At 44.1% G+C, this 26,796-nt stretch overlaps 1 protein-coding gene across 9 annotated transcripts in view; it reads right to left on the bottom strand.

The window, feature by feature from the left end:
• Positions 1 to 26,796, bottom strand: part of ARHGAP24 (Rho GTPase activating protein 24) — a 415,666-nt gene that overhangs the window by 13,781 nt on the left and 375,089 nt on the right. For all 9 annotated transcript variants that reach the window (XM_081020795.1, XM_081020796.1, XM_081020797.1 and 6 more), the window contains one exon: positions 17,961 to 18,168. In XM_081020795.1, coding sequence (XP_080876921.1) covers positions 17,961 to 18,168 — 208 coding nt within the window. The remainder of the gene's footprint in view (positions 1 to 17,960; positions 18,169 to 26,796) is intronic.

The raw sequence follows: 26,796 nt of genomic DNA on the forward strand, positions 1-26,796 counted from the left end.
TTGTAACTTAAGTCTGCCTTCTGGGATCCAGTTGTGAACAGATTGTGTGAGTAAACTCTTTTTTATATACTTTTATAGAAGACTGTGTCGTGTCTATCTTTTTATGAGGGACTAAATGGAGAATTGGGACGCGGGTAGTGCTGTGGGTTAAACCACAGAGCCTAGGGCTTGCTGATCAGAAAGTCGGCGGTCTGAATCCCTGTGATGGGGTGAGCTCCCATTGCTCAGTCCCTGCTGCTGCCAACCTAGCAGTTTGGAAGCACGTCAAAGGGCAAGTAGATAAATAGGTACCGCTCTGGCGGGAAGGTAAATGGCGTTTCCGTGCGCTGCCCTGGTTCCCCAGAAGCGGCTTAGTCATGATGGCCACATGACCTGGAAGCTGTACACCGGCTCCTTCGGCCAATAAAGTGAGATGAGCGCCGCAACCCCAGAATTGTCCATGACTGGACCTAACGGTCAGGGGTCCCTTTACCCTTTACCTTTAAATGGGGAATTACCAATGAAACTTATTTTAGAGGCTTTAGCGAGCCTGAGCAAAGGCATCCACTGTGCAAGTTTAAAAAGGGGGGTGTTACTCTGCTAAATTGTAGAACTTGTTAGCACAAGTTGGAAAGGATATAATCAAACAATATATCCTCTCCTGCATCCCTGAACATTCCCAGATGAGCAAAAATGTTCCCTTTCTAACATGGCAAGTTCCTTGATATTGAAAGCATTGTCCTCATCTGTTCAGACAACATGCGGTGGGCATTGCACTGCACATTGCTTCCATTCAAATGCAGCGAGAACCACTTTGAAAGAGATTATCTGAACCACAACGCAAAGTATGATGCTCCAAATCTCTTTGCAAGGGAAATTGGGAGGGAGTCATGAAGACGTTGCAATCACTCTAAAGGAAGTAGTGCAAAGTGCGGTCCCCTCAGGGAATCCCTCTATCTCTCTTGGCAAGTACTTTGGCAAAGGAGGAAAAATGGATCCCAATTTCGCAGCACCTTTGCCTTAGGAGAACATTGCTCTTTTGGAGGGAACTCTGTGCCATGCTCTTTAAGAGGAAACAGTGAAAAAGGAACCCCTTTAAAATTTGGCGCACTTTTTCTTTAATAATTTATAAAAATTATTTATAATTTTTATTAGTTTCTCATTTAACAATATCTAATCACATCATTATTATCCACTTTACCTCTCTGGCTCTCTAGAGCCTGTCGACTTCCTTCCCTCCCATCTCACGGCTTTCAAAATTAACCTTTATATCATCGCATTTTATACGTTTTCCAGTTCTGATTACACTCATTACAAAATACCTCAAAATTTAAATAAATAAGAAAAGGGAGAAATTTCCTCATTGCAAGTCTTCAGACAACCCTACTAGTGATGTTAATTGCTTATAATATTCTTTCAAATATTGTATAAATTTGCTCCGGTAGTTTCGGAATACTTGATCATGCTGGTTTTGGATTTTTCCCGTCAGCTTTGCCAGTTCCCAAACACACCATTTTCACCATGCTCTGCTTTCTTCCATTTAAATAAACTTAAGGGAAGTTGGCAGTTCCAGTTTTTCATTTTTCCTCCACCAGCTGCTCATGAAAAAACCAGGAAAAGTTTTGGGGTGAGGGAGCAACAGAGAGTAACTCAGTTTCTGCTCACACCACAGGGAGACAGACACTGGGCATCCCAGTAACTGATTTTGTACTTGACATTTTTGGGAATATAAAATCATTTTGCCTCTAGAGGCAGTGTTGTTGTGTGGTAAATAAGACTGTTAAATGTGTATAAAATTATGGGTTGTGTGGGGAAAGTAGACAGACACATTTTCTCTCCCTCCTAACGCTGAGGTCCAGCGCCAAGGGCCTTCTGGCAGTTGCCTCATTACGAGAAGCAAAGCTACAGGGAACCAGGCAGAGGGCCTTCTCGGTAGTGGCACCCACCCTGTGGAATGCCCTCCCATCAGATGTCAAAGAGATAAACAACTACCTGACATTTAGAAGACATCTGACGGCAGCCCTGTTCAGGGAAGTTTTTAATGTGTGACATTTTAATGTATTTTTAATCTTTGTTGGAAGCCACCCAGAGTGGCTGGGGAAACCCAGCCAGATGGGCAGGGTACAAATAATAAATTATTATTATTAATATAGATCTTGGGAACATCCAAGGGAGCTTAAAGTTAGAAGACTCAAGGTGCTTTCTGCCTGAGGAGAATCAGGTGAAGGTGTCCCGCCCCAAGCCAAGAGGCACTGTACCAAACGACAGCCAAGTTACTACTACTACTACTACCTTTTACTTAGTAAAGGAATTTTGGGAAATGATATATAATGAATTGAAAAAAGTGTTTAAAATAACTTTTTCTAAAAAAACCCCGAAGCCTTTTTTTTTAAGGAAATCTAGATGCCGAAATCCCAATGGAGCAGAAAAGATTATTTACGTATGTGACCATGGAAAGATAAAGTCCCAACCAGAGATTAATGGCAGATTAAATTGAGGGATTATGCCGAAATGGCAAAATGACCGGAAGAATCAGAAATCAGGAAGACCAGAATTTTAATAAGGAATGTGGAAAACTTAAAATTTTTCTTTAAAATCATTAGTAGGATTGGAATAACACTTGTAGTTTAATGGTGAATTTTGGATATAATGGAGATGTAAAATATTTGGATTATTATAAAAGATGTAGGAGGAAATTACTAACAATAGGACCCACAAAGGGAGGGAGGGAAGTCCATGAAATTCTTTGGAATCTTGATTTTATAATGTATGTTAGATATGTGAGTGTAATATGTTAATTTGAAAAACCAAATAAATAAATCTATACATATATATATATATATATATAAGGCATGCAAGCTATTTCAGCACCATTTCTCCCATTCCCTGGCAGTAAAAAATACGTATTCTTTCTTTATTTCACCTGTATCCCATATTTTTCTTCAAAGAACTCATGGTGACATACATGGTTCTCCTCCTCCTCATTTAATCTCTACAATAAACCCATGAAGTAGATTAGGTTGAGAGGCAGTGATGGCCCCAGTGAGATTCATGGCTAAGAGGGGACTGATCCCTGATCTGCTAGGCCATAGTCCCAACATTAACTACATTACCAAACTGGCTCTCAATTATATATTAAGCAACTAACCAGTTGCTGGACTTTCCTGACGCCCCAAATCAATTGTCCAGGTGGCTGCTTCACTGTGCCCCAGTTTCAAATAAGCAACTCCCAGCTTGCTAATCTTTCCACAAGGCTGCCACTGGTATTACTGTTTTGTAAACTGGGATTGCTTTCTTCTCTGTTTTCTGAAGTATTCGTTGTTTTGTTTCTTTCTAACAGCAGCTAACCCTTATCCCAGGTCAGCTGGTCATGTAAACAGGCACTTTTAAAACCCCATTGCAGCCCAACCGGACCCCAGCATAAGAAAACAAACCACCACTCAGTAGTGTGCAATCCTGCTGCGGCAGGTAAAGAAATGCTTCTGCGAAACAGACGATCCCGCTCAAAAACCTTCAGGACGTCTGTATCACAATTTTGTTTGCCTGTCAAAGGCAGCCATATCTAAATCCCTCCCTGTAACTATGGCAAGCAGCAAGCCTGCTATTTGGAGTGATTAGCACAGAATTTAATTAGAGTACATACCCTGAGGATTTTCTAAATTCCTGGCCCCTCTGTATTCCCCACTTCCCCACTTCCCATTCTCTTCTCCCCCTTTAAATAAGGTATGCTGGCATAGCCATGTACAGACAAGAGCGAGACAGAGATGAGTTAATTGTTCATTTGATTGTCCAGCAGAATAGCCACCACTACTGGTCTCTAAGCTGCCCCTAGGAATATAATACAAAGGCTTTAAATACTGCAAACAGTCACAAATCCTTTCCTTTGCAATTAGGCAGCCCAGATCCAGGGCTCTTTTCATTCCAGCCCCTTGTTGTCATCGACTTCCTTTCCAGCAGTTGCTGCGTCAACAACATTTTTTGCTTTGTGGCATGGCAGACCTTGTGGAAACGGCTGTCAGGCTGATTACACAGCCCGTGGTTGTCCCTTCCTCCACTCCATAAACAAGAAACATGGAAGCACAGCAGTCACCATGAACACATATGTAACATTTACAGTCACAGCCAAACACGTGTGAAGACCGAAATGTGTCCGTGGTACCATTATAAGCACTTCAAGAAAGCAAAGGCGCTGACCTCAGGTGGGAGTTGAAGATGCAATAAAGCAAGGTAGTTCCAAAAGGAAGTGAATCTAAAGCTGGTTCATGTGTGTGGGATCTTCCACATGATTTGTCCAGGAGGTTGGCAATACTGTGGTCATGACACCTCAGGAACTGGCATGGATCACATGCAGGCTCTATGTTGCATGAATCTGGGATTTCTTCTGGATCTTGTTGTCAGGAGCTCAGCCTACACTCGAGTAGGACCCTGGCAGAGACAGGTGCCCAACTGGCATGTTCCCTCCCTCCTGGTCGATCGTTTGGGAGCTTCAAAAGCTTTCTTCTGCCCGAACATCACTGCGACCGATGCCAACAGACAAAGACACACTTAGGGATCCGCAGAGTCTGTGCAGTTCGTGTGACAGACCTCAGCAACTCAGCATTTTGGCTAATCTACTTTATTTACATATAAACACACACGGAGCACTGCAACATGGCTCCCTCTCTCTAGCATCAGACAGCAAAGAGAGAGAACAAAGGACAATAGTCCCACTTCATGGAACATAGTAAAAAAAACATCATGTCTACATCACTTCCCACTTTGTGGAGTCAAAACATACACCATAGACAAAAATCCCATGACTGCAATCAAGGAGCAGGAATTCTAACACTTGTATCTGAGACTGCCCTGGTTTCTATGCTGGTGAGGGACTTTTCAATGCCCTTTTGTCTCTCTGCCCCCATCACTTCCTTCCTTCCTTGATATGCAGTGGGCTGCCAGGAGGAAGTACGGCTTGTTCTTGCCCAAGGCCTGACCCAATCACTTGCAGGGGGTCTTTTTCTGAAACATTCACCTGCAGTGGAAGTGCTGTAGCCAACTAGGACTGCTGTATTTCAAACAGTGAAAATCTGGACAGAGAAGTTGCTGAGCTGCCATATGTCCAGATTTCATTGATTTCCGCCAGGACACTGCTAGAGACAGCAGTATTCTGGATATGTCCAGGAAATTCAGGACATATGGCAACTGTACTAATGGCCAACACAGGCCCATTAATTTCAGTGGGGGATACTTTGATTGAGAATTAGTTGGATGCACCTGTTAGTATACCTGTAGTGGTAAATGATTCACTCTAAATGGACTATCTAGTATCCTGGGTCACTGTGCTTTTGGAAAGGGGAACACATTTTATAATGAACCCAACAATGGCTTAGGATCTTAGGGTCTTAGTAGACTACAAGCTTAATGTGAGTCAACAATGTGATGCAGCAGCAAATTTTTTTTGCTAATGGTATTCTTGGTTGCATTCACAGAAGTATAGCGGCCAGATCAAGGGAAGTAATAGCATTATTGGTTGTTGTTGTTGAATCGTTTTGTCGTGTCCAACTCTTAGTGACCCCATGGACCAGAGCATGCCAGGCACTATAGTACCACTCTATTCTGCGTTGGCCAGACCACACCTGGAGTACTGTTTCCTGTTCTGGGCACCACAGTTTAAGAAGGAGATTGACAAGATGGAATATGTATACAGGAGTGTAACCAAGATGATCAAGGGTCTGGAAACCAAGTCTTATGAGGAACAATTGAGGGAGTTGATTATGTTTAGTTTGGAAAAGACTCGAGAGGTGATAGGCTAGCCACCTTCAAATATCTGAAGGGCTGTCACATGGAAGATGGAGCAATCTTGTTTTCCGCTGCTCCAGACCTGAACGAATGGATCCAAATGACAAGAAAGGAGATTGCAACTAGATATTAGGAAAAACTTTCCGGTGGCAAGAGCTGTGCATCAGTGGAACGGGCTACTGCAGAAAGCGGTGGATTCTTCTTCGAGGTTTTTAAACAGAGGCTGAACGACCATCTGTCAGGGATTCTTTAGTTGTGATTCCTGCATTTCAGGGCTTTGGACTGGATGACCCTTGGGGTCCCTTCCAACTTGGGATCTTTGGTAATTATATACAATGATGGCTGCTATATAAGCACGGAAATTGTTCCAGTGACTGCTCTATGTGGCTTACTCTGCACAGATTAGGCCAAAGAACAGCAGAGTTATATCAAAGGATGGCTGTCTCAGGATGAACTCCTGTATGTGCCAGTAGGGCAAGGGCCTACGTGAGCCAAACAAATCTTCTCTTCAGGGTTGAAGAACGGTGCAGAAGTATATGAAATGAAATGAAAGCACCTAACCATTTTGTGCCCAACCAACAGGTCGCAAGAGTTCAGCTAGAAATGATGGTTCTGAAATGACTTGTATCTTTGAAGTCAATGTTATCTGTGCAACATCAAAGGGTTTGGAATCTACCCCTTGAACAGTATTGATGAGCATAATATGGCTTGCTGTTTTCCACAAAGGGAAATGATCTTTTTGCTGTTGAAGGAGCAACTTCCCCACTGACCTGTGTGCATGACTCGGAGCACGGTGCTCAGTGAGGAACAGTGACAAATGAATACCTCCAGCTGAGGGCCATATAAAACCATTGCATTTCGATGTGATGGGAGCAAGATTCTGCCCCAGCCCTCTGGTGACCATGTGTTCTGCTTGTCTTGTGTTTTATTAATCTCTTTGCCAAAATTACAGTCTCCCCAGTTCCCAGGTGTGCTTGATATGCATTCCCTATATCTGTCATCATCACCCATTGGTCTCCGAGCATATTTCCAGGCAACCAGGAGGGGAAAAGTTTTTCTAAATAAAAAATTGTTTTTTCTAAGAAATAGCAGTATGCTTGAACTAGCCCAGATCTGGTGCTAGGAGCACAATATATCCTTATTTAAGTCCTGGGCCAGTCACCAACTCTCAGCTCAATCAAAAGACCTGTCATATACCCCAGCCTGAGAAATGTTGTGGAAGCCTGGGATATAATGTGCTGAATAAATTGTGGATGGTGTTTTTTTGCTTTGTTTTTAAAGCACAGCATATGGCTGGCATTCCACTCCCCTTCTGACTCTTGCAGTCTTCCTGCCTGTTTACTCCTTTCCTTGCCCTGCTTCTACTAATACAGCTGCCACATCGACTCTAACATCACAGCGAGACATTTCAGACAGCGATGTCACACTGCTGCTCCCATTGGTGTAGTTGCTCTGATGTCATAGGGGGCCAGTGCCGGATTTACATATAAACTAAACAAGCTATAGCTTAGGGCCCCACTCTCTTGGAGGCCACCCAAAAATTTAAAGGAAAAAACCCCTGGATGTACATTTCCAAAATATAAGATAAAAAACAAATAAAATAAAATCTACATACAGCAACAGTGTTTTGTGTTGTGTAGGCTCCTATGATGTAAGTAATGGGCCCCACCTGCTAGCCTGCTCTCTAAAATATCACTGGTTTGCTCATTTCTATATATAGAGTGCCTACATTTTGCATGGACTTGTTGCAGTGCAACATGTGCAAATGGCTTTAGATACCTATTAGGTCCATAAATTACCATATAGCATATATTCAACACAAAAAACAGCAACAATTTGTTGTTGACAAAGGACAGCTGGACATATAAAGGACCCGATTGCCTTCAGTAGCTGAGGGCCTCATCAAACCTAAATCCGGCCCTGTAGGGGGCCTAAACTTATGCAACTGTGTGATAAAAGGGGTCTTAACAAATGAATTCCAAAGTCCATGGCCAACTCTTAGAAATCTAAATCACATAACTATTTCCCAGACAGCATGAATAACATTAACAGCAGTCAGTTCCCTTTAGACAACAATACATAAGATCACACTCGATGCTGTTTATGTGATACACAATATCATTATACCATCTCAGTTATGCATATACTACCTCAGCTGACCCACTTTTAAATTCCTCTGATACCTAGATTTTGTTTACCTATGGAAATTGCCCAGGAAAATGTTCCCACATAAATATTAATACCCATCTCTGTGACATTTCAAATATTTTCCTCCTCTAACAGATCTTCATAATCATACAACAATGGAAATGCGAACAAATGATGAGAAAGATAATTTACTTTTTTTTTTAAAAAGTGTGTGTTGCGGGGGGTGGGGTGAGAAATCCAATTCAATTTCTTTCATTAAAAATTTTCTTTAAAAGATTTCCATTTCCCATTTAATTTCTTGTTTGTCTATATAATTGAAGGCCTGTTTGCATAAGCAGAGGTCAAAAAAGATGGCTCGTTCCTAAAATATAGTCAGAGTCAAATGTATAATTTCAAGTCTGTCCAAACAAAATTGCAATGGAGCTAAAAGCAACGAACTCCTGACTTTGGAGTATAATGAAATATTGGGGTAATTTGGGTTGAACGACTGTCCAAAATATGGATGTTATTCATTATGTACTCAAGGGTATGTTCCTGGGGAAATATAATGTGGTATAGTGGTTATAGCATTGCCTTCAATTGGGGAGGCACATTTTCAATTCTGCACTCAGCCACAAAGTCAAATGTATGACCTTGGGCAACTCACTGTTGCCTCTCAGCCTAAACCACCTTACAGGAATGTTGTGAATTTAAAAGGGGAGGGCATGTACACTGTCCTGAGCTGCTTGGAAGAAGGCAAGATAATAATAAAAAATCAGCTAGAATAAAAGGGATTTATTCCAAGTATGTTCCCCCATAGACCTGGCCTGTAAGTAATCATACATTCATTGCACATTGTCATTCCATTGTAACAGACTATCTAGGGTTCAGAAAATACCCAGTTCACACCTTGACAAGACCACTCAAGGTGGCACAAGTCTATATCATCTGCAAGATGGGGATATAATAATACCAACCTACCTTACGGAGCTGTTTTAAGGAATAATGAGATTGTATATGAAGTGTTCTGAATATCCCCGGACGCTATGTAAATAATTAGATAGCATTGCTATAATTATATTCCAATCAATGATGATTGTTAGCATCTATCAAGTCAGCTTGGAATAGTCATGTTATAGAATTGTAAAACGGGAAGGGGCCTTGAAGGCCACTAGTACAACCTTTAAGATCTCCATTGAGCAGAGTGTTGGAAGTCCAACAATGGGGTTCATTTGGTGTGTGACTTAAGGGGTTAATTCTGCTATTGGTCTCAATGACAGGAGACTCTGATGGAGCCTCATCAGTCAGCAGTTAGATGGGTAAGATTTGACCATTGGAGGAGTTGGGAGGAAGAATAGTTCTGAAGGAGTTTCGACCCTGCAGAGGCCTAACTTAAGGAAGAGTTCATTTCCCCCATTTTCTCCATATATCATATGCTGTTTTTCTTCAGTATACCTCAGCGAAATCATTATTTTCTCTGTGTTCCCCCTCACTCCTCTCTAAGATAGACATTCCCAGTTCCTTCAGCCTTTCTTCATAGAACTTGCTTTTCATGTTCCTGGCCATTGTGTTTCTCTGAACTCTTTTCAAAGCTATGCTTCTTAAAGCAAGGCGTTGCATTCTGGACACAACACTCCAAATGAAGGCAGATTAGTGCAGAATAAATTCGAGCGATTACTTCTTGCAACTTGTCATACCACCACTTCCTTATTGATGGCTGGGTGTCCCTTCTGTGGAAAAAGAGATGATGATACTTCCTCACACGAAAATTGAGCAGCTTTATTTATTAATGCCTGCACATTGCTTCGAGACTCTGTGATGGATAGCACTGCTAAACAGGTGCCAGCCACTGTGTAATTAACTCTAAGGCGGAAACCATTAACCAAGCTGAGAATGGGAGTATCTTAAGCAGGCAGCTTGCCCTGCATGTCAGCCTTTCTGTGTTGTGCCTGATTTAGCATGTACAGGGCACAATTCAACCTCCGCAGGAAAGATGCTTGCTAGGAAGAACAATAGAAAGGTGGCTGGGGCAGGCCTTGGACAGCAGGCAGCTATTGTCCAAGGTCCTTTGAATGGTGAGAAGTTAAGAGCTGCGCTGGAAATTCTGGAATTCTCTTTTCTTCTGCGACCATTCATTGGGTGATGAAATGAAACCCTCCTGAAATATTGTGTAGGGGGATAAAGAAAGGTCTCTAACGTTTTCTGCTGCTTTGTTGTTGTTTAGTCGTGTCCGGCTTTTCGTGACCCCATGGACCAGAACACGTCAGGCACTCCTGTCTTCTACTGCTTCCTGCAGTTTGGTCAAACTCATGCTGGTAGCTTCGAGAACACTGTCCAACCATCTCGTCCTCTGTCGTCCCGTTCTCCTTGTGCCCTCCATCTTTCCCAACACCAGGGTCTTTTCCACGGAGTCTTCTCTTCTCATGAGGTGGCCAAAGTACTGGAGCCTCAGCTTCAGGATCTGTCCTTCCAGTAAGCACTCATGGCTGATTTCCTTAATAATGGAGAGGTTTGATCTTCTTGCAGTCCATGGGACTCTCAAGAGTCTCCTCCAGCACCATAATTCAAAAGCACCAATTCTTCGGTGATCAGCCTTCTTTATGGTCCAGCTCTCACTTCCATACATCACTACTGGGGAAACCATAGCTTTACTATACGGACCTTTGTGATGTCTCTGCCTTTTAAGATGCTGTCTAGGTTTGTCATTGCTTTTCTCCCAAGAAGCATTAAAATTACAAGAAGGCCAATGGTTTTCTCAACTTAAAAAAGAAAAGACAAGAAAGCAGCCTACATCATTTAGAGCAGGGCAAGAGACTCTCCTCAGTATCCTGCCAAGCACCTTTCCTAGAATGCTTTAGAAGCAACACTATGTTGTGGCACCTCTCCAAGGCGTTCCAGGAAGTGTGGCTTCCAGGAAGCAGCACAACACTCCCTCCATAGCTTCCTGCTGGCTGCACTTCCTGGCAGGGGTGGTAAACAACAACAATCTCCCAAAAATTTCTTCCCCCACAAAAACAGCAGAAAACCACCCCCCTTTTCAGGGAGAATATTTGGGGGGGAACTTGAGAGGGGATATTGATCCAGTGTTACTAAGTTAGTAGCTTGAAACCAGTATGGCCAGTTGGTCACGCTAGGCCAGGGGTCAGCAAACTTTTTCAGCAGGGGGCAGGTCCACTGTCCCTCAGACCTTGTGGGGGGCCGGACTATACAGTGGTACCTCAGGTTACATACGCTTCAGGTTACATACGCTTCAGGTTACAGACTCCGCTAACCCAGAAATAGTACCTCAAGTTAAGAACTTTGCTTCAGGATGAGAACAGAAATCGTGCTCTGGCGGCATGGCTGCAGTGGAAGGCCCCATTAGCTAAAGTGGTACCTCGGGTTAAGAACTCTTTCAGATTAAGAATGGACCTCCGGAACCAAGTTCTTAACCCGAGGTACCACTGTATTTTGGAAAAAAGAAGAAGAACGAATTCCTACGCCCCACAAATAACGCAGAAATGCATTTTAAATAAAAGGACACATTCTACTCACGCCAAAACACACTGATTCCCAGACCGTCCGTGGGCCAGATTTAGAAGGCAATTGGGCTGGATCTGGCCCCCGGGCCTTAGTTTGCCTACCCATGCGCTACCCTTGGAGCAATGGGTTCCCTAAGCATTATTGTCCCTAAAATGTTTTCAGGCACCATGCTCTTCTGTTAATCTAGGGTCAGGGAGACTTTTTCAGACCAAGACATTCTGTAATAGGCAACCTTCCAGGATTCCCCATGCTAGTGGTGGTGGTTGGGAGGGCGGTCAGATCCCAAAGTGGGCAGGGCTAGAGCAACACCAAACTTAAGCGGTTTCTACCACCAGTACCACCTGCACCCATCTCTCTGTCCTCTGTCCAGGAGACATGAATATGGCCCTAAGACACATTGCAGCCAGGCAGAGGCACTTGAGAAGGGCAAGGAGTAAGATTCGTGAGAGACGTGGCCTGGGGAGAAGGGGTGTGTGTTGGCCAGGGAGGCCTGGAGAGAAAGCATTCAGTCTGAAGTCCACAGGTCCTCCACTCTACTGCATTGCTCCTTTATCTTGCCACAGTTAAATCCTGCTCATTTACATGAAAGTAGCCACCTACCTAGACAGCATCTTCAAAAGCAGAGGCATCACCTTGCCAACAAAGGTCCATATTGTTAAAGCCATGGTTTTCCCAGTAGTGATGTATGGAAGTGAGAGCTGGACCATAAAGAAGGCTGATCGCCGAAGAATTGATGCTTTTGAATTATGGTGCTGGAGGAGACTCTTGAGAGTCCCATGGACTGCAAGAAGATCAAACCTCTCCATTCTGAAGGAAATCAGCCCTGAGTGCTCACTGGAAGGACAGATCCTGAAGCTGAGGCTCCAATACTTTGGCCACCTCATGAGAAGAGAAGACTCCCTGGAAAAGACCCTGATGTTGGGGAAGATTGAGGGCACAAGGAGAAGGGGACAACAGAGGACGAGATGGTTGGACAGTGTTCTCGAAGCTACCAGCATGAGTTTGACCAAACTGCGGGAGGCAGTGGAAGACAGGAGTGCCTGGTGTGTTCTGGTCCATGGGGTCACGAAGAGTCGGACACGACTAAACGACTAAACAACAGCAAGCCACCCAATTTCTCACAGGGTTTCGCACGTTCTAAGGAAAAACGTCTCCTCTGGGTTTTACTGTTTTGTTATTGGTGTTTTCATCAGACTTATAGGAACAATGTTTCCTCCCCACCATTACAGATGTTGCTTAGGAGAGCATACTCTATGGCACCCTAGTCTTTGTGCATGGCCATAGAGCCCAGAACTCACTCCCCTTACAACCTGTAGTGTTACACTCTCAAAGCATCATTGGAAAAAGCTAATTTTTTATCCAAGCGTTTCCTGAACTCCCCCCCCCCCCCAAAAAAAGAATTACCAGATATGGAGAGCAAATTGCCCCTACCTTCTCATCAACTCCTCCTCCTTTCCTACTTACCCAATGCCAATTTGAGGTGTGCATTACAAGCTCCAGACACTAATCATTGGAGCCAGGAAATATGGGCTTTGGTGGCATGTCTAGTTGTCTGACTGGCCATTTTTGAAACTAGGGGCTGTGCTTAAGTAACACTGTTAGAGAATATGAAAAAATATATATCATTGTGCATGCACATCCAAAGATCCTGTTGAGATCACAGCCAAAGGACCACAATGACTTTCCAATGTAATTTCATTATTGTCAATCGGATAAATGCTCCAGATAAATTGGGTTTGTGGATTAATGCTATCACATCTTCTTAAAGAACCCCTATTCATATGGTGTACATATATCTTCAGAATATATATCTCTAAGATATCTACACACAGACACACACACACACACACACACACACACACACACGTCACGGCTATTTAATTCAAAAGTAGAAAATTCCAAAATGATGAGTGCTTGCTTGAGCATACTCCCATACCTTCTTCAAATTCCAATTAAAAAGCTATAACATTTACTGTATATATATATAAATGCCCCCCGTAAAAGCACAATAAATGAACAGATTGCTTTAAATCAATTTTGCAGCAAGCATGTAATGTTGCTCTAAAATTCAACCCCCCTTTTCCTTTTATTGTTCAACTAATGGAACCCAATGCTTTGTTTTCTTAATGTGTATTTGTGGTCAGGGATGGGGGAATCTGAAGATAAACAAATGTCATCTTCTTCTCAAACAGCTCACCACCATGTATGCAATTTCCCACTGAGCATACAGCAAAACCTTGTTCTGTTAACAATTGTTGCAGTTTGGCCAACCTAATAAAGGAAGAACATTCTGGGACCTCTACCCATTTGATTTCCCAGTGCTCAGTCTTCGTACTTCGGTACTCTGCGTGTTTTTGTGCATGCAAATCGAAGAAGCATTGTTGGCGTCTGCTTGCCTTCCCAGAAGTAACATTCGTTTTTCCTGAAGTCCTACCAAAAACCAAATTTACATATTGCCTCTCTGCTGGCCTCTTGTAGCTTGTATTGAAGTTCTATTATACGTGGATTACAAATGCTTTCTCACAGGCACACAGCAGCACTACAAGATCATTTCTTTCAGTTCAAATAAGGGTTCAAATCCCTGCTCAGCTATGAAGATCAGCTGAGTGCCCCTGAGTCAGATACCATCTTTTAGCCTAATGTACCTCATGAGGTTGCTGCAAGAATAAAAAGAGGATGGGAGAAAGCCCGAGGTGCTTTTTGGATGGATGGGTGGATGGGTAGATGGGTAGATGATAGATAGATAGATAGAGTGGTACCTTGGGTTACAGACGCTTCAGGTTACAGACTCCGCTAACCCACAAATAGTACCTCGGGTTTAGAACTTTGCTTCAGAATGAGAACAGAAATCACACAGTGGCGGAGGGAGGCCCCATTAGCTAAAGTGGTACCTCAGGTTAAGAACAGTTTCAGGTTTAGAATGGACCTCCTAAAAGAATTAAGTTCTTAACCTGAGGTACCACTGTAGGTAGGTAGGTAAGTAGATAGGTAGGTAGGTAGGTAGGTAGGTAGATAGATAGATAGATAGATAGACAGATAGATATAGATTAACGTTGTATTTGAGCTGTGTTTGAAGTAGCTGAAATAACCAAACCAAACATTTACTAGTTTCAATTTGTGAGCAGAAATTATAAATTTCAGCAGGAAACACGTTTTCATTTCCAAAGAGATGTACAAATATCCAGCTTTTCCAGTCCTGGTTATCACTGTTTTCTCTGGCTGTGTTTCTTCCTCCAATCAGGAATTACAAAGTGAATGTCTCAACATATGTAGCCAATCAGATTAGGATATCACTGACGGCAAGTGAAGGCAACTAAGAGTGAGGGCCATGTTTGAATAAGCAAACCTTTTCCATGGAGTACTGAAAAATGACACAGAAGGGGAAGAATCTTTTTTGGCACCACTGATAGCATTCATGAAAGTTGTGACAAGTGTCACTTACCTCTGTTGGTATGCATTTCATCTGCTATAGCTTTCACTGAACATTTCACGTATTTATGTAACTTGGTGGGGGAAACAGTCTTGGGGGAAATAGAAAGGGAGAGAATGTATATGGGGAGTTAAGTTCCTTCAACAGCAGTGGTGCTGAGTGCTACAAAACAAGGAACAGAATCGTCTCTAAAATGTTGTAAGTTTCCAAAAGTCTATAGGGAGGCTCAGCCCATCAGATAAGTAACATGCCGTTGCTATTTGCCTGAGAGATGTCCCACTGAGCAAATGCGCAGAAAAACGAATGCACGCCACAGTAAAACACTGCTATCATGGCATGCAGACACAGCCTGAATTTAAATTTTGCACACCATTATGTAGTCTACTCACATTGACTTTCAATTGCAGAAAGCTCAGGAAATGGCATTATACCCAAACACTGACCCATCCAGCGAAATAGTATCTATGTCAGGAATGGGGAACCTGTGACTCTTCAAATCTTATTGGATTGCAACTCACACCCTGCCTGACATGGCTGGGGCTGAGTGGAGTTCAAAACAAATATCCAGTGGGCGACATGTTCCCCACTTGTGGTCTGTGCTACCTGTTATGTACTGAAGTTCTCACCCTGGGCCAGCAGGGGAATACTGTAGATAGTTCAGGTCCACATATGCAAATAAGGGATCGAAGGTGACGTTCAGTGATTGGATAGTTACAGAAAGTTGTTACAGTTATGTTGTACTGGAGCTCTATATAAGCAGGCTGGCTAAACCCTTCAGTTCAGTTCTGTTCTGACCTGTGAATAAACAAGAGCTGTTTGGAGAATCGCTGTGTCGTCTGATATGTTCACCCACAACCTAACACTACCTGGCAGTGGGTCTCCAGGGATCTAGGCAGGGGTCTGTTCTAGCCCTCCATGGAGGTGACAAGGATTGAGCCTGTGGCCCCCAGAGCCCAAAGCACAGGCTCTGATGCTGAGCTACAGCCTTCCCCCAATGTTTTCTAGGAACTGGAGGGTCATGAAACCCCATTAGTACTCGCAATGAGCAGCACTGTTTTAATTTTGATCTTCCCATGCTGTGCCTTATTTGGACATCCGGGTTAGCTCTGTCCCAATTAAACATGTCGCGCCTTCAAGGCAGCGAGTGAGAAATAGGCTGGAAACCCAAGTCCCTCCAAGGCCATTTTGCAGGCTACGGCTATTCTGCAGGGGCCCATCTTGCCGGACTGCCTTCACTGAGCTGCAGGAAACGCAGTTGCTGAGGCCAGCAGAAATGCACTTTAAGCTACACAAACACAGGAGCTGAGAGGCACCATCCCTCACAGCATGGACTCTCCTCAGTAAATTGCAGAGGCAAAATGTGCTTGCTGGCAAAAAAGGGCAGCTTGAGTTTGAAGGGCAGGGTCTTATATCAACGGACTTCTCTCTCTCTCTCTCTCTCTCTCTCTCTCTCTCTCTCACACACACACACACAGACACACAGACACACAGACACACACACACACACACACACACACAGACACACACACACACACACACACACACACACACACACACCCCTCTCCCTGTGGAATGAATAAACACACTGCAAATGGCTTAGAACACAAACAAGAATCCCTGAGAAGGTAAGGTAGCCAGCAACTGCTTATGCAGTTCTGACATTTGTCAGAAGAAAATAGCACTTGTTTTATGTTCAGTTGCAAGACCTCCCCTGCAATGTGTAATAAAAAAATTGGCATTCAGCTGGTGGATTATGACACGGGTTCAGCAAATCCATCAATTCCCGCTTCTCATTTTTCTCATGTTAAATTTAGTTCTCCACATTCCCACACCCATTTGCGATTGCCTTTAAAAAAAAAAAAAAATACTCATGAAAATTAATCAACACGTTAGCACAAGTTTAGTGTGAGTCTCTCCTAATATGCTCCCCAACAGAATCAATTTTGCATTTTTAATATAATGCATTTTTGCATGTTATTTCCACTAAATATACACAGAAGTATGCACGCTTTGCCCCGATATATGCATTTTCACACACATTGCTTGGTCTGAGAATTGAATTGCAAACTTTGGAGACGCGCAAATTCTGAAGGATGACTGCATTTTGGCAATGTTTGGTTTAAATGGGAAGCTTGGGAAGACTTGCAAAGCCACGATAAGAGACCATCTGTCAATCATGCGATGTCATATTTGGCCTGCAAGGCCAATTCTGATCTGGCCCCCAGAACCATAAACATTCCCTAACACCGGCATACTGGTTCAGGAAGCAATGATAATGTGAACCATCCCTAGAGACAGGTAGAAAAAATCTGCCTATCTATTGCCTCCATCATCCACCTGCTTTACTCAACTTTTTATAAAGTAAAGAGCCCAAAATGTATCAGGTTCCAAGGCATGCCATGCTCAGACTGCACTTAAAGGGGGAACCCCTGGCATGGAAATGTTGACTGCCACTGAGTTCGTCTACCTAAGAAATTATCCTAGGATGAAAATGAAGGTTAGATGAAAGAGCTTCAGATTCTTCATGGGATGGATCTTTGTACATATAACGGAAGCTCAAAATCATATATTCATTGCTGTGTGCCACATGTTGCATCTGAATTATGGAAGAGTCATTCATTCATTTTATTTTACTTTATTAAATTTATACCCCACCCTTCCCCTCCCCAAAAAGTCCAGGGCAGAAAATGCTTCAGGTTGAAGGAGGGATTTGAACTCAGAACTTCTCAATCAATCGCTTGACTTACTAAACACTCTTGGCTCTAATCTCAGCAGTCAGCTTTCAACGTGAGAAACTGTCACAGGCAGCACAAAACACCCGGTTCACAAAACAGGCAAAACACTGCCACCACACGAAAACAAATAATAAAGCAGAAAGCTTTTAAAAAAATATATTAGAAGGAACAGGGGGCTGTGATTGAAACCCAGGGCATCCCAAAATACTGGAATAGCTCAGCTGATAAAGCATGAGACTCTTAACCTCAGGGTCAGGGGTTTGAACCCCATGCTGGGCAAAATATCCCTGACTTGTAGGACATTGGAACAGATGGCCAAGTCTGCAATCCTATGTTGGGGACCCCAATGTTAACATATTGCCCTGGGAAATGCTTGTTCGCCACCTTACCTGTCAAACAATGGCTTTTCTCCGCAATCAAAAGCATCCTGTAATTCTTTGACGAGGTTAGCCTGGCCAGGCAGTCGGAAAAGCCCCTCCTCCTTCAGCCCCCGCAGCCGGATAAAATCCACGCACTGTTCCACCAACATGGGCGCCAGGTGATTTCCATATCTTTTCTCGTAACGGACGGTGTCTTCCAGCTTCTGCCCAAAAATTCCTGTGAACGACAACGATAGGAGCTATAGGGGTGTTCAAGGAAAGAGACCACCCAGTAAAAACATTCAGACATTTGTGGTGGTTCTTGTAGACTGAGAATGAATTCTTCCTCTCTTACTTTTTTGGCTATGTGGTTGTTTAAGGAACAGGAGAGTGAGCAGCTAACATTTACAGAACCACCTTGTGCATTAAGATCATAGGCACTGAGTCAAAAACCTGATTGAGTACAGTGGTACCTCGCAAGACGAATGCCTCGCAAGACGGAAAACTCGCAAAACGAAAGGGTTTTTGGTTTTCTGAGTTGCTTCGCAAGACGGAAACGTCTTGCAAGTTTGTTTCCTTTTTCTTAAAACCGCTAATACAGTTGCGATTTGACTTTGAGGAGCAACTCATAGCACGCGGTGTGGTAGCCTTTTTTGAGGTTTTTGAAGACTTTGGTGATTTTTGAAGCTTTTCCAAAACTTTTCCGACACCGTGCTTCGCAAGACGAAAAAAACCGCAAGACAAAAAAACTTGCGGAACGAATTAATTTCATCTTGCGAGGCACCACTGTATTCAAATCTCCCCCATTTTCTGTGGATGAGACCTCTAGACTTGCCTCTTAGCGTTCTATCATAGGATTTCTATGCAGTACTTTGTCCTCCAAGGAATGTAATTGCATCGTTGGCCATAGTGAATCAGTCAGTATTTCCAGCTCCAATACGGGACACAGGACAGCAACCATTTCTCAGCACCAAAGATGGAATTGCAAGGGCAGAGTTGAATTCTCTTGAGTTTTTATTTCGGCTTTGAGACTTGATTGGAACTTGTTGTTTGTGGGGGGAGGGGCATATCCCCCCAAGGGGTTTTCCAAACATTTTAGGGTGCAGTTGCCCCCCCTTCAGAAATCTGCCCTAAAGAATTTTGCTGAAGCAAAATTTTCAAGAGTAGTCCTTGAACAATTAAAACTAAAATGTAAGAGTTTCTCATTCTTGGCAAAAAAGGAAACTGAACATCAGCAGTTTTGTCCCTTTCCTAGAGCATTCCCTAGCAATTTCATCTTTGCAAGTACAGTGGTACCTCGGGTTAAGTACTTAATTCGTTCTGGAGGTCCGTTCTTAACCTGAAACTGTTCTTAAACTGAAGCACCACTTTAGCTAATGGGGCCTCCTGCTGCCGCTGCGCTGCCGGAACACGATTTCTGTTCTCATCCTGAAGCAAAGTTCTTAACCTGAAGCACGATTTCTGGGTTAGCCGATTCTGTAACCTGGAGTGTATGTAACCTGAGGTACCACTGTACTGAGCTTCTAGGAAGTTTCTTTTTGCCTAGAGGATCTGAAACACGAGAACATGGCATGGACCACAGCCATTGCCTGATCACCTATCACAAACTCAACTCGCATTCATTTGTGCCCTTTGCTTTGCTAATTCCTTAGGGAAGGATGCCCTCCTCTCCCTCCAATGTATTTATATTAGCAACCGATTTTGCATTGCATTGTAGCTACTTTTTCTTCCTTTTATCTCTTTGGCAAAGGCTCAAGGACAAATCAGCTCCTGTTTCGAAAGGCACACCTGCTTCATTATTTACCCTCTTTCTTCTAATCTTAGTCACTATGACAACACAAGTCAAGAGGACCTATTCACACAGAACAACGTTCTGCAGTTAAATGCAGTACTGCACGGTCACCCTCTGCTACGACCTCCCCAGGACATCATTCCATCCAGGAACACAAAGAACGTCGTTAATTGTCATTCGGAACCATTGTTTTCACATATGTTCTGTTCATATTTGCAGTGAAATATTAAGAGAGCCTAATGGCAAAAGCTGCTACACAGACTGCTTCGAAAGGTGATGGGTTCTCCTTTGCTGGAGATGTTTCTGCAGAGATTTGAGTGGATATATTCTCAGGGATGATGCAATGGCAAGGTTGCTACATTGACTTGCAAGGTCCCTTCCACTTCTGTGAGTCTATGAGATGTAGTGTTCTCCTCGTTGCGTTTCAAGCTGCTTTTGAATTCATTGAAAACACAAGCAAGCAACGTAAGGGGAAGAACTGCATCTCAGTAGTAGGACAGCAACTTTGGATGCAGAAATTCGCAGGTTCAATCCCTGGCAATCCCAGGTGGGGCTGGAGATTCCCTCTTCCTGAAACTCTGGAGCTAGATGGACCAGTATAAGTCAGCTTCCAATACTCCTGTGCTCCAATTTGTGATGGTGATGATGACGATGATAATTTTTTATTTATACCCCACCCTCCCTGGCCAGAGCCAGGCTCAGGGCAGCTAATGCTAGTAAAATTACAATAAAAACATAATGGGGGGAGGGGGAAAAACCAATTTAAAATACAGGTTAAAATACAATTTAAAATGCAGCCTCATTTTAATAGTAGCCCATAGATCAAAACTGTAAGGGGAGGGAAACATAAGGGTCAGACTGAGTCCAAACCAAAGGCCAGGTGGAACAGCTCTGTCTTGCAGGCCCTGCGGAAAGATGTCAAGTCCCGCAGGGCCCTAGTCTCTTGTGACAGAGCATTCCACCAAGTCGGGGCCAGTACTGAAAAGGCCCTGGCCCTAGTTGAGACCAATCTAACTACCTTGCAGCTTGGGACCTCCAAAGTGTTGTCATTTGTGGACCTTAAGGTCCTCCGCGGGGCATACCAGGAGAGGCGGTACAAGTAAGCAGGGCCGTCTTTAGCATATGCCCAGTGTTCCCAATGTTATTTTTTGAAGGGGGGCAGGCCAAAGTTGTTGAGCTCTCTCCCATGCCACTGCGGGTGAAGGGAGGAGAGCAATCCCCACAGAGGCTGGGGAGGGAAGCTGCACACCTCGTGTGAGCAGCATGCGTGCGCTGGGTGGGCCTCTTGATGGCCCGCCAATCCCAAGCATGCAGGAGGGTGGAGCCAGTTGGCTGCCTTAGCACCTACAGAAAAGCCTACGGCACTCCAACGGGCTCTGTTCCGCTTGGCAGTGGCTGTCGGCTGGCCTGGCTCTTCAATCCCCTGACTCCAAATCTCGGCCCCGGACTCTTGGCCTGGTGCCCCTGAGAGCCCGGCGCCTGGGTGCCCCACACCCCTAGCACCTATTGGTAAGCCGGCCCTGGCAGTGAGGTAGGCCTACCATACATGATTTTCGCAACTGCAGCCTTGGGCTTCAAATAAGAGCAGATCACAATGGGAGCCTGTAACCATTGTGGGTTTCTGGACCATGGCATTTTACATAGTTGAATTTGTACATTTGATTTAGTTTCAGCCCTCTTTTCTGTTGGAAAGGCAACTCCTGATGGAATAGCTCACAAAGAAAACCTTTTGCAATCAGCACAAGACAAGATCCTTGCAAGAGTTAGCTGTCTAAAATGAGCCTATGTATGATAAATCCCTTCAGGTAACCTAACCTGCCAACGGGGGCGGGGGGGGGGGATGGTTCCTGAATACGTATTTTGGAATGATCAAAGACAGGTTCCTTCCTGAAATCCAAATGCTTCATAAAACAAGGAGTTTTAAGTTTGCCAATTTTCTGTTTGTGTTTAAGAAATTGCCAGATGAACGGTGAAATTGTCCAGCAGAAATTGAGTACTTTATTTTCTGGCAATTCTATCCCTTTAAATCTATCAACAAGAACTAAGGTCACTTAGAAGATCAAAGTGGTAGAGCCACATGGTTAACAAAGGAAACACTGAACAGTTATTTATTAACTGGATCATTTCCCACCATAGAGGTTATACAAATACATCCAAGGTGGGTTTTTTTTGGTTCTTTTTTTGTACATCTGTATTTCTACTGAACTTCAAATCTAATCCTGATTGAGCTATCAGCAAAGCTTATGGGAAATTATATACATTCAACCCTTCTGTCTGGCTAAAGATTTGCACCAGCTGTAATTAAATTTTCATTTGTAATCCACAGGACAAATTGCTAAAGAACTTATTTCATTTGGTAATACCAGCCAATTATTTTAAAAGCTATGGGGTTATAAGGAGGAAAGCAAACCCTACCAGCCAACAATTTCTGTACATTCAAGGCACATGTTCATGATCAAAATGTGGAATCATTGTTTCCCTACTTTCAGGGCCAGCCCAAGACATTTTGCAGCCTGAGGCAAAGGACAAAATGCTTCCCCATGCTGTTCCACATGCAAAAGCCAGCCAGACTAAGGGCAACAGGGCAGGCAGGCAGAGTGGCACACAGAGCTCAGTCCTTCAACACCCCACTGCAACTTCCTCCCCCAAACATTAGTTACCTGAGGCAGCCCCCTCACTCTCTGCTCAACGGTAGGGCCGGCCCAGTTCAGATACCTGGAATCCAAGGGGCTAATAATGTGTAGTAAAATAGTGAATTCTTAAAAAGGTAAAGGACCCCTGACAGTTAAGTCCAGTTGCGAATGACTCTGGGGTTGCAGCGCTCATCTCGCTTTACCGGCCAAGGGAGATGGCATTTGTCCGCAGACAGTTTTTCCGGGTCATGTTGCCAGCATGACTAAGCCACTTCTGGCAAAACCTGAGCAGCACATGGAAATGCCGTTTATCTACTTGCACTTTGACGTGCTTTCGAACTGCTAGGTTGGCAGGAGCTGGGACTGAGCAACGGGAGCTCACCACATCGCGGGGATTCGAACCACCGACCTTCCGATCGGCAAGCCCTTGGCTCAGTGGTTTAGACCATAGCGACACCCGCGTCCCTTTTAATGAATTCTTACCAATCTTTCAATGTATGCTTACTATGAATACAGTAATCTATCCCGTGCTAGCTGTTATTCCCAAATTATTAACCTAGTACACTTTTTTAAAACTATGCTTTGGGGAAACTCCCCCTCCCCCTTTAATCCAACCAACAACCCTGTGAAGTAGGGTAGGCTGAGAGGCAGTGACTCGCACCCAAGGTCAGCTTCATGGCTAAGTGGGATCTGACCCTAATTCTCCCAGATCCAAGTCCAGCACTCCAACCACTTGGAATCCATTCATCCCAAGAGAAGGGAGCCCCAGGACTTGGAAACCATCATGGTTCTGGTAGAGTCCAGTGAACTTTCACTAGTCCTTGAATACCCAGATTCCCTCCCCCCCCCCCATAAACCGCAGCACATCTGCAGGAACAGTAGCCTTGAACATGATTGGAAGTGAGAGTTGGCTCAGTGTGAATGGTATCTGTGGCATCAAAGAAGGAGAGGCAAGATCTTAATTCTCTTATGCCACGACATGTCCTTCCCTGTGTGCAATTCAGTTCAAGGGCACAAAGGAGGTATGTGGCTTGTCATAGACAAGCCTTATCTGATGGCGCAGAACGCTCATTCCCCCGCGATGCCTTGTTGCTCCTCCGCTCCGTCGCAGTGAATGATGTGATCTTGTTAAAATGGCCTGCCTCTCTTTTGCAAGTAACTCAGAGCATTCTTTCCACAAACCAGGGAGCACACTTGTTACTGCCCTATAGGTGGGTACCCGAACAACACCCAAAATGTGCCCACCCAATTGCTGACCCATCAAGGAGGGAGGTGTTTTGTTTTGTTTGCTATTACGGGATACATTTTTGTGTAGTTATTTTTCTACAACTTGATCCCCTCCCCCTCTTTCCTTTTTCCTTTCTCCTTCTGTGATGGAACTCCTATTTGGGGACTTCCCTGGCTTTTTTCTGGCCCACATAGGACCAGTCTGGATAGCTGACCTTGGTGAAGATTTTATGTTTTTATCCCCAAAAACTTTTTGATTTGAGTTTCTACTAAAATGAGGCTGCATTTTAATGTTGTACTTTAATCTTCTTTTTAAGTTGTATTTTAATCAATTGTTTTTATACCTGGTGTTAGCCGCCCTGAGCCTGGTCTTGGCTGGGAAGGGCGGGGTATAAATAATAATAATAATAATAATAATAATAATAATTATTACTGTAAACCGCCCTGTGATCCACAGATGAAGGGCAGTATATAAATTAAACAGTGACCATCAACTCGGCATTGTGGCCAGCTGGGTGCCCTTGTTTTTGCAGTTACTGCCATGCTCCCCCTCCCCACCAGAAAAAAACCATTAGGGCCCCTCATGAGCTGCTGCTCTGCCACATATGGGGTGAAGTCAGGTGGGTGAATCCCATGTGGCACAAAATGACCTAACGAAAACCAAAATGCCTTTACAAAAGTTGTATTGTGATGTGTGTGGTTTTTTGGGAGGGGGCAGGGTAGGCTGCATGCCTGAGTCCCTTCTAATTCCCGGATCCAACAAGGAATTGATTGTTGGAATAACCAGAAAAGTTTCTTGGTAATGGTAGGGATCATTAAGGTAACAAAGAAGTGGCTCTGTGACAGAAAGCCTCCTCAACTGTCTGATAGTTAGAAAGTCCAAAAGCAGAGCTGCGGAATGTGAGCAAGAAGCTAGAGGCAAGAAGAAGCAGACTGGGCGGCTGAGAGACAGAGCCACGCCTGATTTCTGACTGAATCAGAGGTTGTGGCTATGGGAGAGGCAAGACCTTCTTGGGGTGTTAATGCTGTGAGCCCCTCCATCACAGGCTCAGGTTGTATATATGTGCAAATAAACCAGCTATACTAAAGACACCACGGTCTCTGCTGTCCCTCATTCCAAGAAAACCAAACCCTGGGTAAGTGCCTGGGACTCTGGGAACCTTGCATCGCTCAGAGACTGGGGTGGTGTGTAACAATATTTATAATTTGTCGTGATAAATCCCAGGCTTAGTTTCTGCTTCCACAGCTGGCAATAAATCCCAGATGTGCATCACCTCTCCATTTGCCACGTTGTGTATGGCGGCCATTTGATAATCACAGTGCAGTGTGGAAAACTATGGAATTGTCACTGGTTGCCAATGTGACGGGGACACATTCCCTTTTGCCCACTGCGAACACATCTGTGCCCTTTTGAGCACAGCCTCCCAAGATGGCTAAAAAGAGCGCACCTCAGCTTCCAGAAGAGTGTTTGGCATAGGGTTAAGACAAAGAGAGTGAGGGACCTGCAGATTCCCGGACTATCCCTCTTGGCCGACCCTTCTATCTCTTTAGCATTAGGCTTAAAATGTCTTTGGTTGCATCCTGCTCACAACTTCCTCCTCGCACTCTTCTTTTCAACCTCAAGATGAGAAGTCACCTTGGATCTTCTCTCTGAGAACAAAGGAGCAAGCGTGGCTGCCTTTGTCTTCTCTAGACTAGTTAGTGAGGTTGGAACTGGAAGCCTTTTCTACCCAAGTTAGGTCCTTTCTACTCTGTTTTTATTCTACAAGCATCTCTTTACAACAGGTAAAGTCTATTGTCTAGTCAAATTCACAGGCCATATGCTACACACTCTGCATACTAAAAAGCTCAAATGGGTAACTGGGCTCTCTTTCAATAAAGACAAGTTGCTTTTTTGAGGTGGGGGGGGGGCAAGGATGTTAACAAAATACACTCGCCCCTCCCCTCACTTTGGCTTAGCTCTACAAAATTCTGTGATGTTGCAAAGGGAAATACAATTCCTTGTCACTAAGACAGCCGCAAACTCAGGAGATTGGAACCTTCGCTTACATAAGCAAGATGAAAGATTGTGGGTTATAAAGCAGAGAATTGCCACACACACACACACACACACACACACACACACACCGCCCAATAGCAGACTGCCACAGTGATGATTTCAAATGACTCTCATCGCTAAGGACGAACACAAAATCCATCCATTGCAAAGGATGAATGGGTGCCTGCATAGGTCAGTTCGGCTTCGCGCAGAATGAAATTTCTACATCACGTAAACCTGCCATGCGGTTCACTGTGCAACTTCATCTGCCTTGTGTACATGAGGGAGGAAGCAGCCTTGGGGAAATTTCCTGCTGCAAATGCATGCAATGGAATACACTCAAACAGCACACTGGCTTCACGCAACAATCCTCTAGATGGGAGTTGCTTCTTAACAAAAGTGAGAGAGCTAGTGTGGTGCAGTTGTGCTTCTCTTTCTTGGGGGGAGGACGGGACTCAAGGGTACGCAGTACCAGCACCCCCCTTTCCCCCCAAAAGAAAACCACTGGTTAAAAGTGTAGCACTTACTGTAACAACTTCGTGGTGAGTGCCGGGACCAGTTTTTATAGAAGGAAAGCACTGGTTACAACACTGGACCTCTAGAGGGAAGACCTGGAGTCCACGTAAAGCTAGGCCACAAAGCACACTGGTTCATAGAATCATAGAAGGGAACCACGAGGGTCATCTAGTCCAACCCCCTGCAATGCAGGACTCTTTTGTCCATCGTGGGATTTGAACCCACAAGCCTAAGATTAAGAGTCTCGCTCATACGAGATGAGTCTCAAACTCTCAGGCTGCTTTATCTCACACAGTTGCCATGGAGAAATAATGGGATAACTGCTATATAAAGTCCCAGTAGTGGCCAGTGTGGTGGGCCGTAACTGTGGAGCTGCACTCTTATCATACCTGGATGGGGGCTGTGGTGTGGCAGGGCGGCGGTGAGGTCAAAGCTGCATGGATGTACCGGCAGAAATACCAGAAGGGCTCTGTTGGCGCATGACCTCACCTTCACCCTACTTCAGTCAGATAAGATGGAGAAAAACCAATGTTGGGACAGCAGCTGTATACCAGCTGTTCGTGGTTGGTAAATACCCTGTTATACAATACGATACGATACAATACGATAATCTTTATTGTCATTGTCCCATACAGAACAATGAAAAAAAAAATCTACATC

Source organism: Podarcis pityusensis (genome assembly GCF_964106645.2).
Source record: "Podarcis pityusensis genome assembly, chromosome: 9".
NCBI classification, from domain to species: Eukaryota; Metazoa; Chordata; class Lepidosauria; order Squamata; family Lacertidae; genus Podarcis; species Podarcis pityusensis.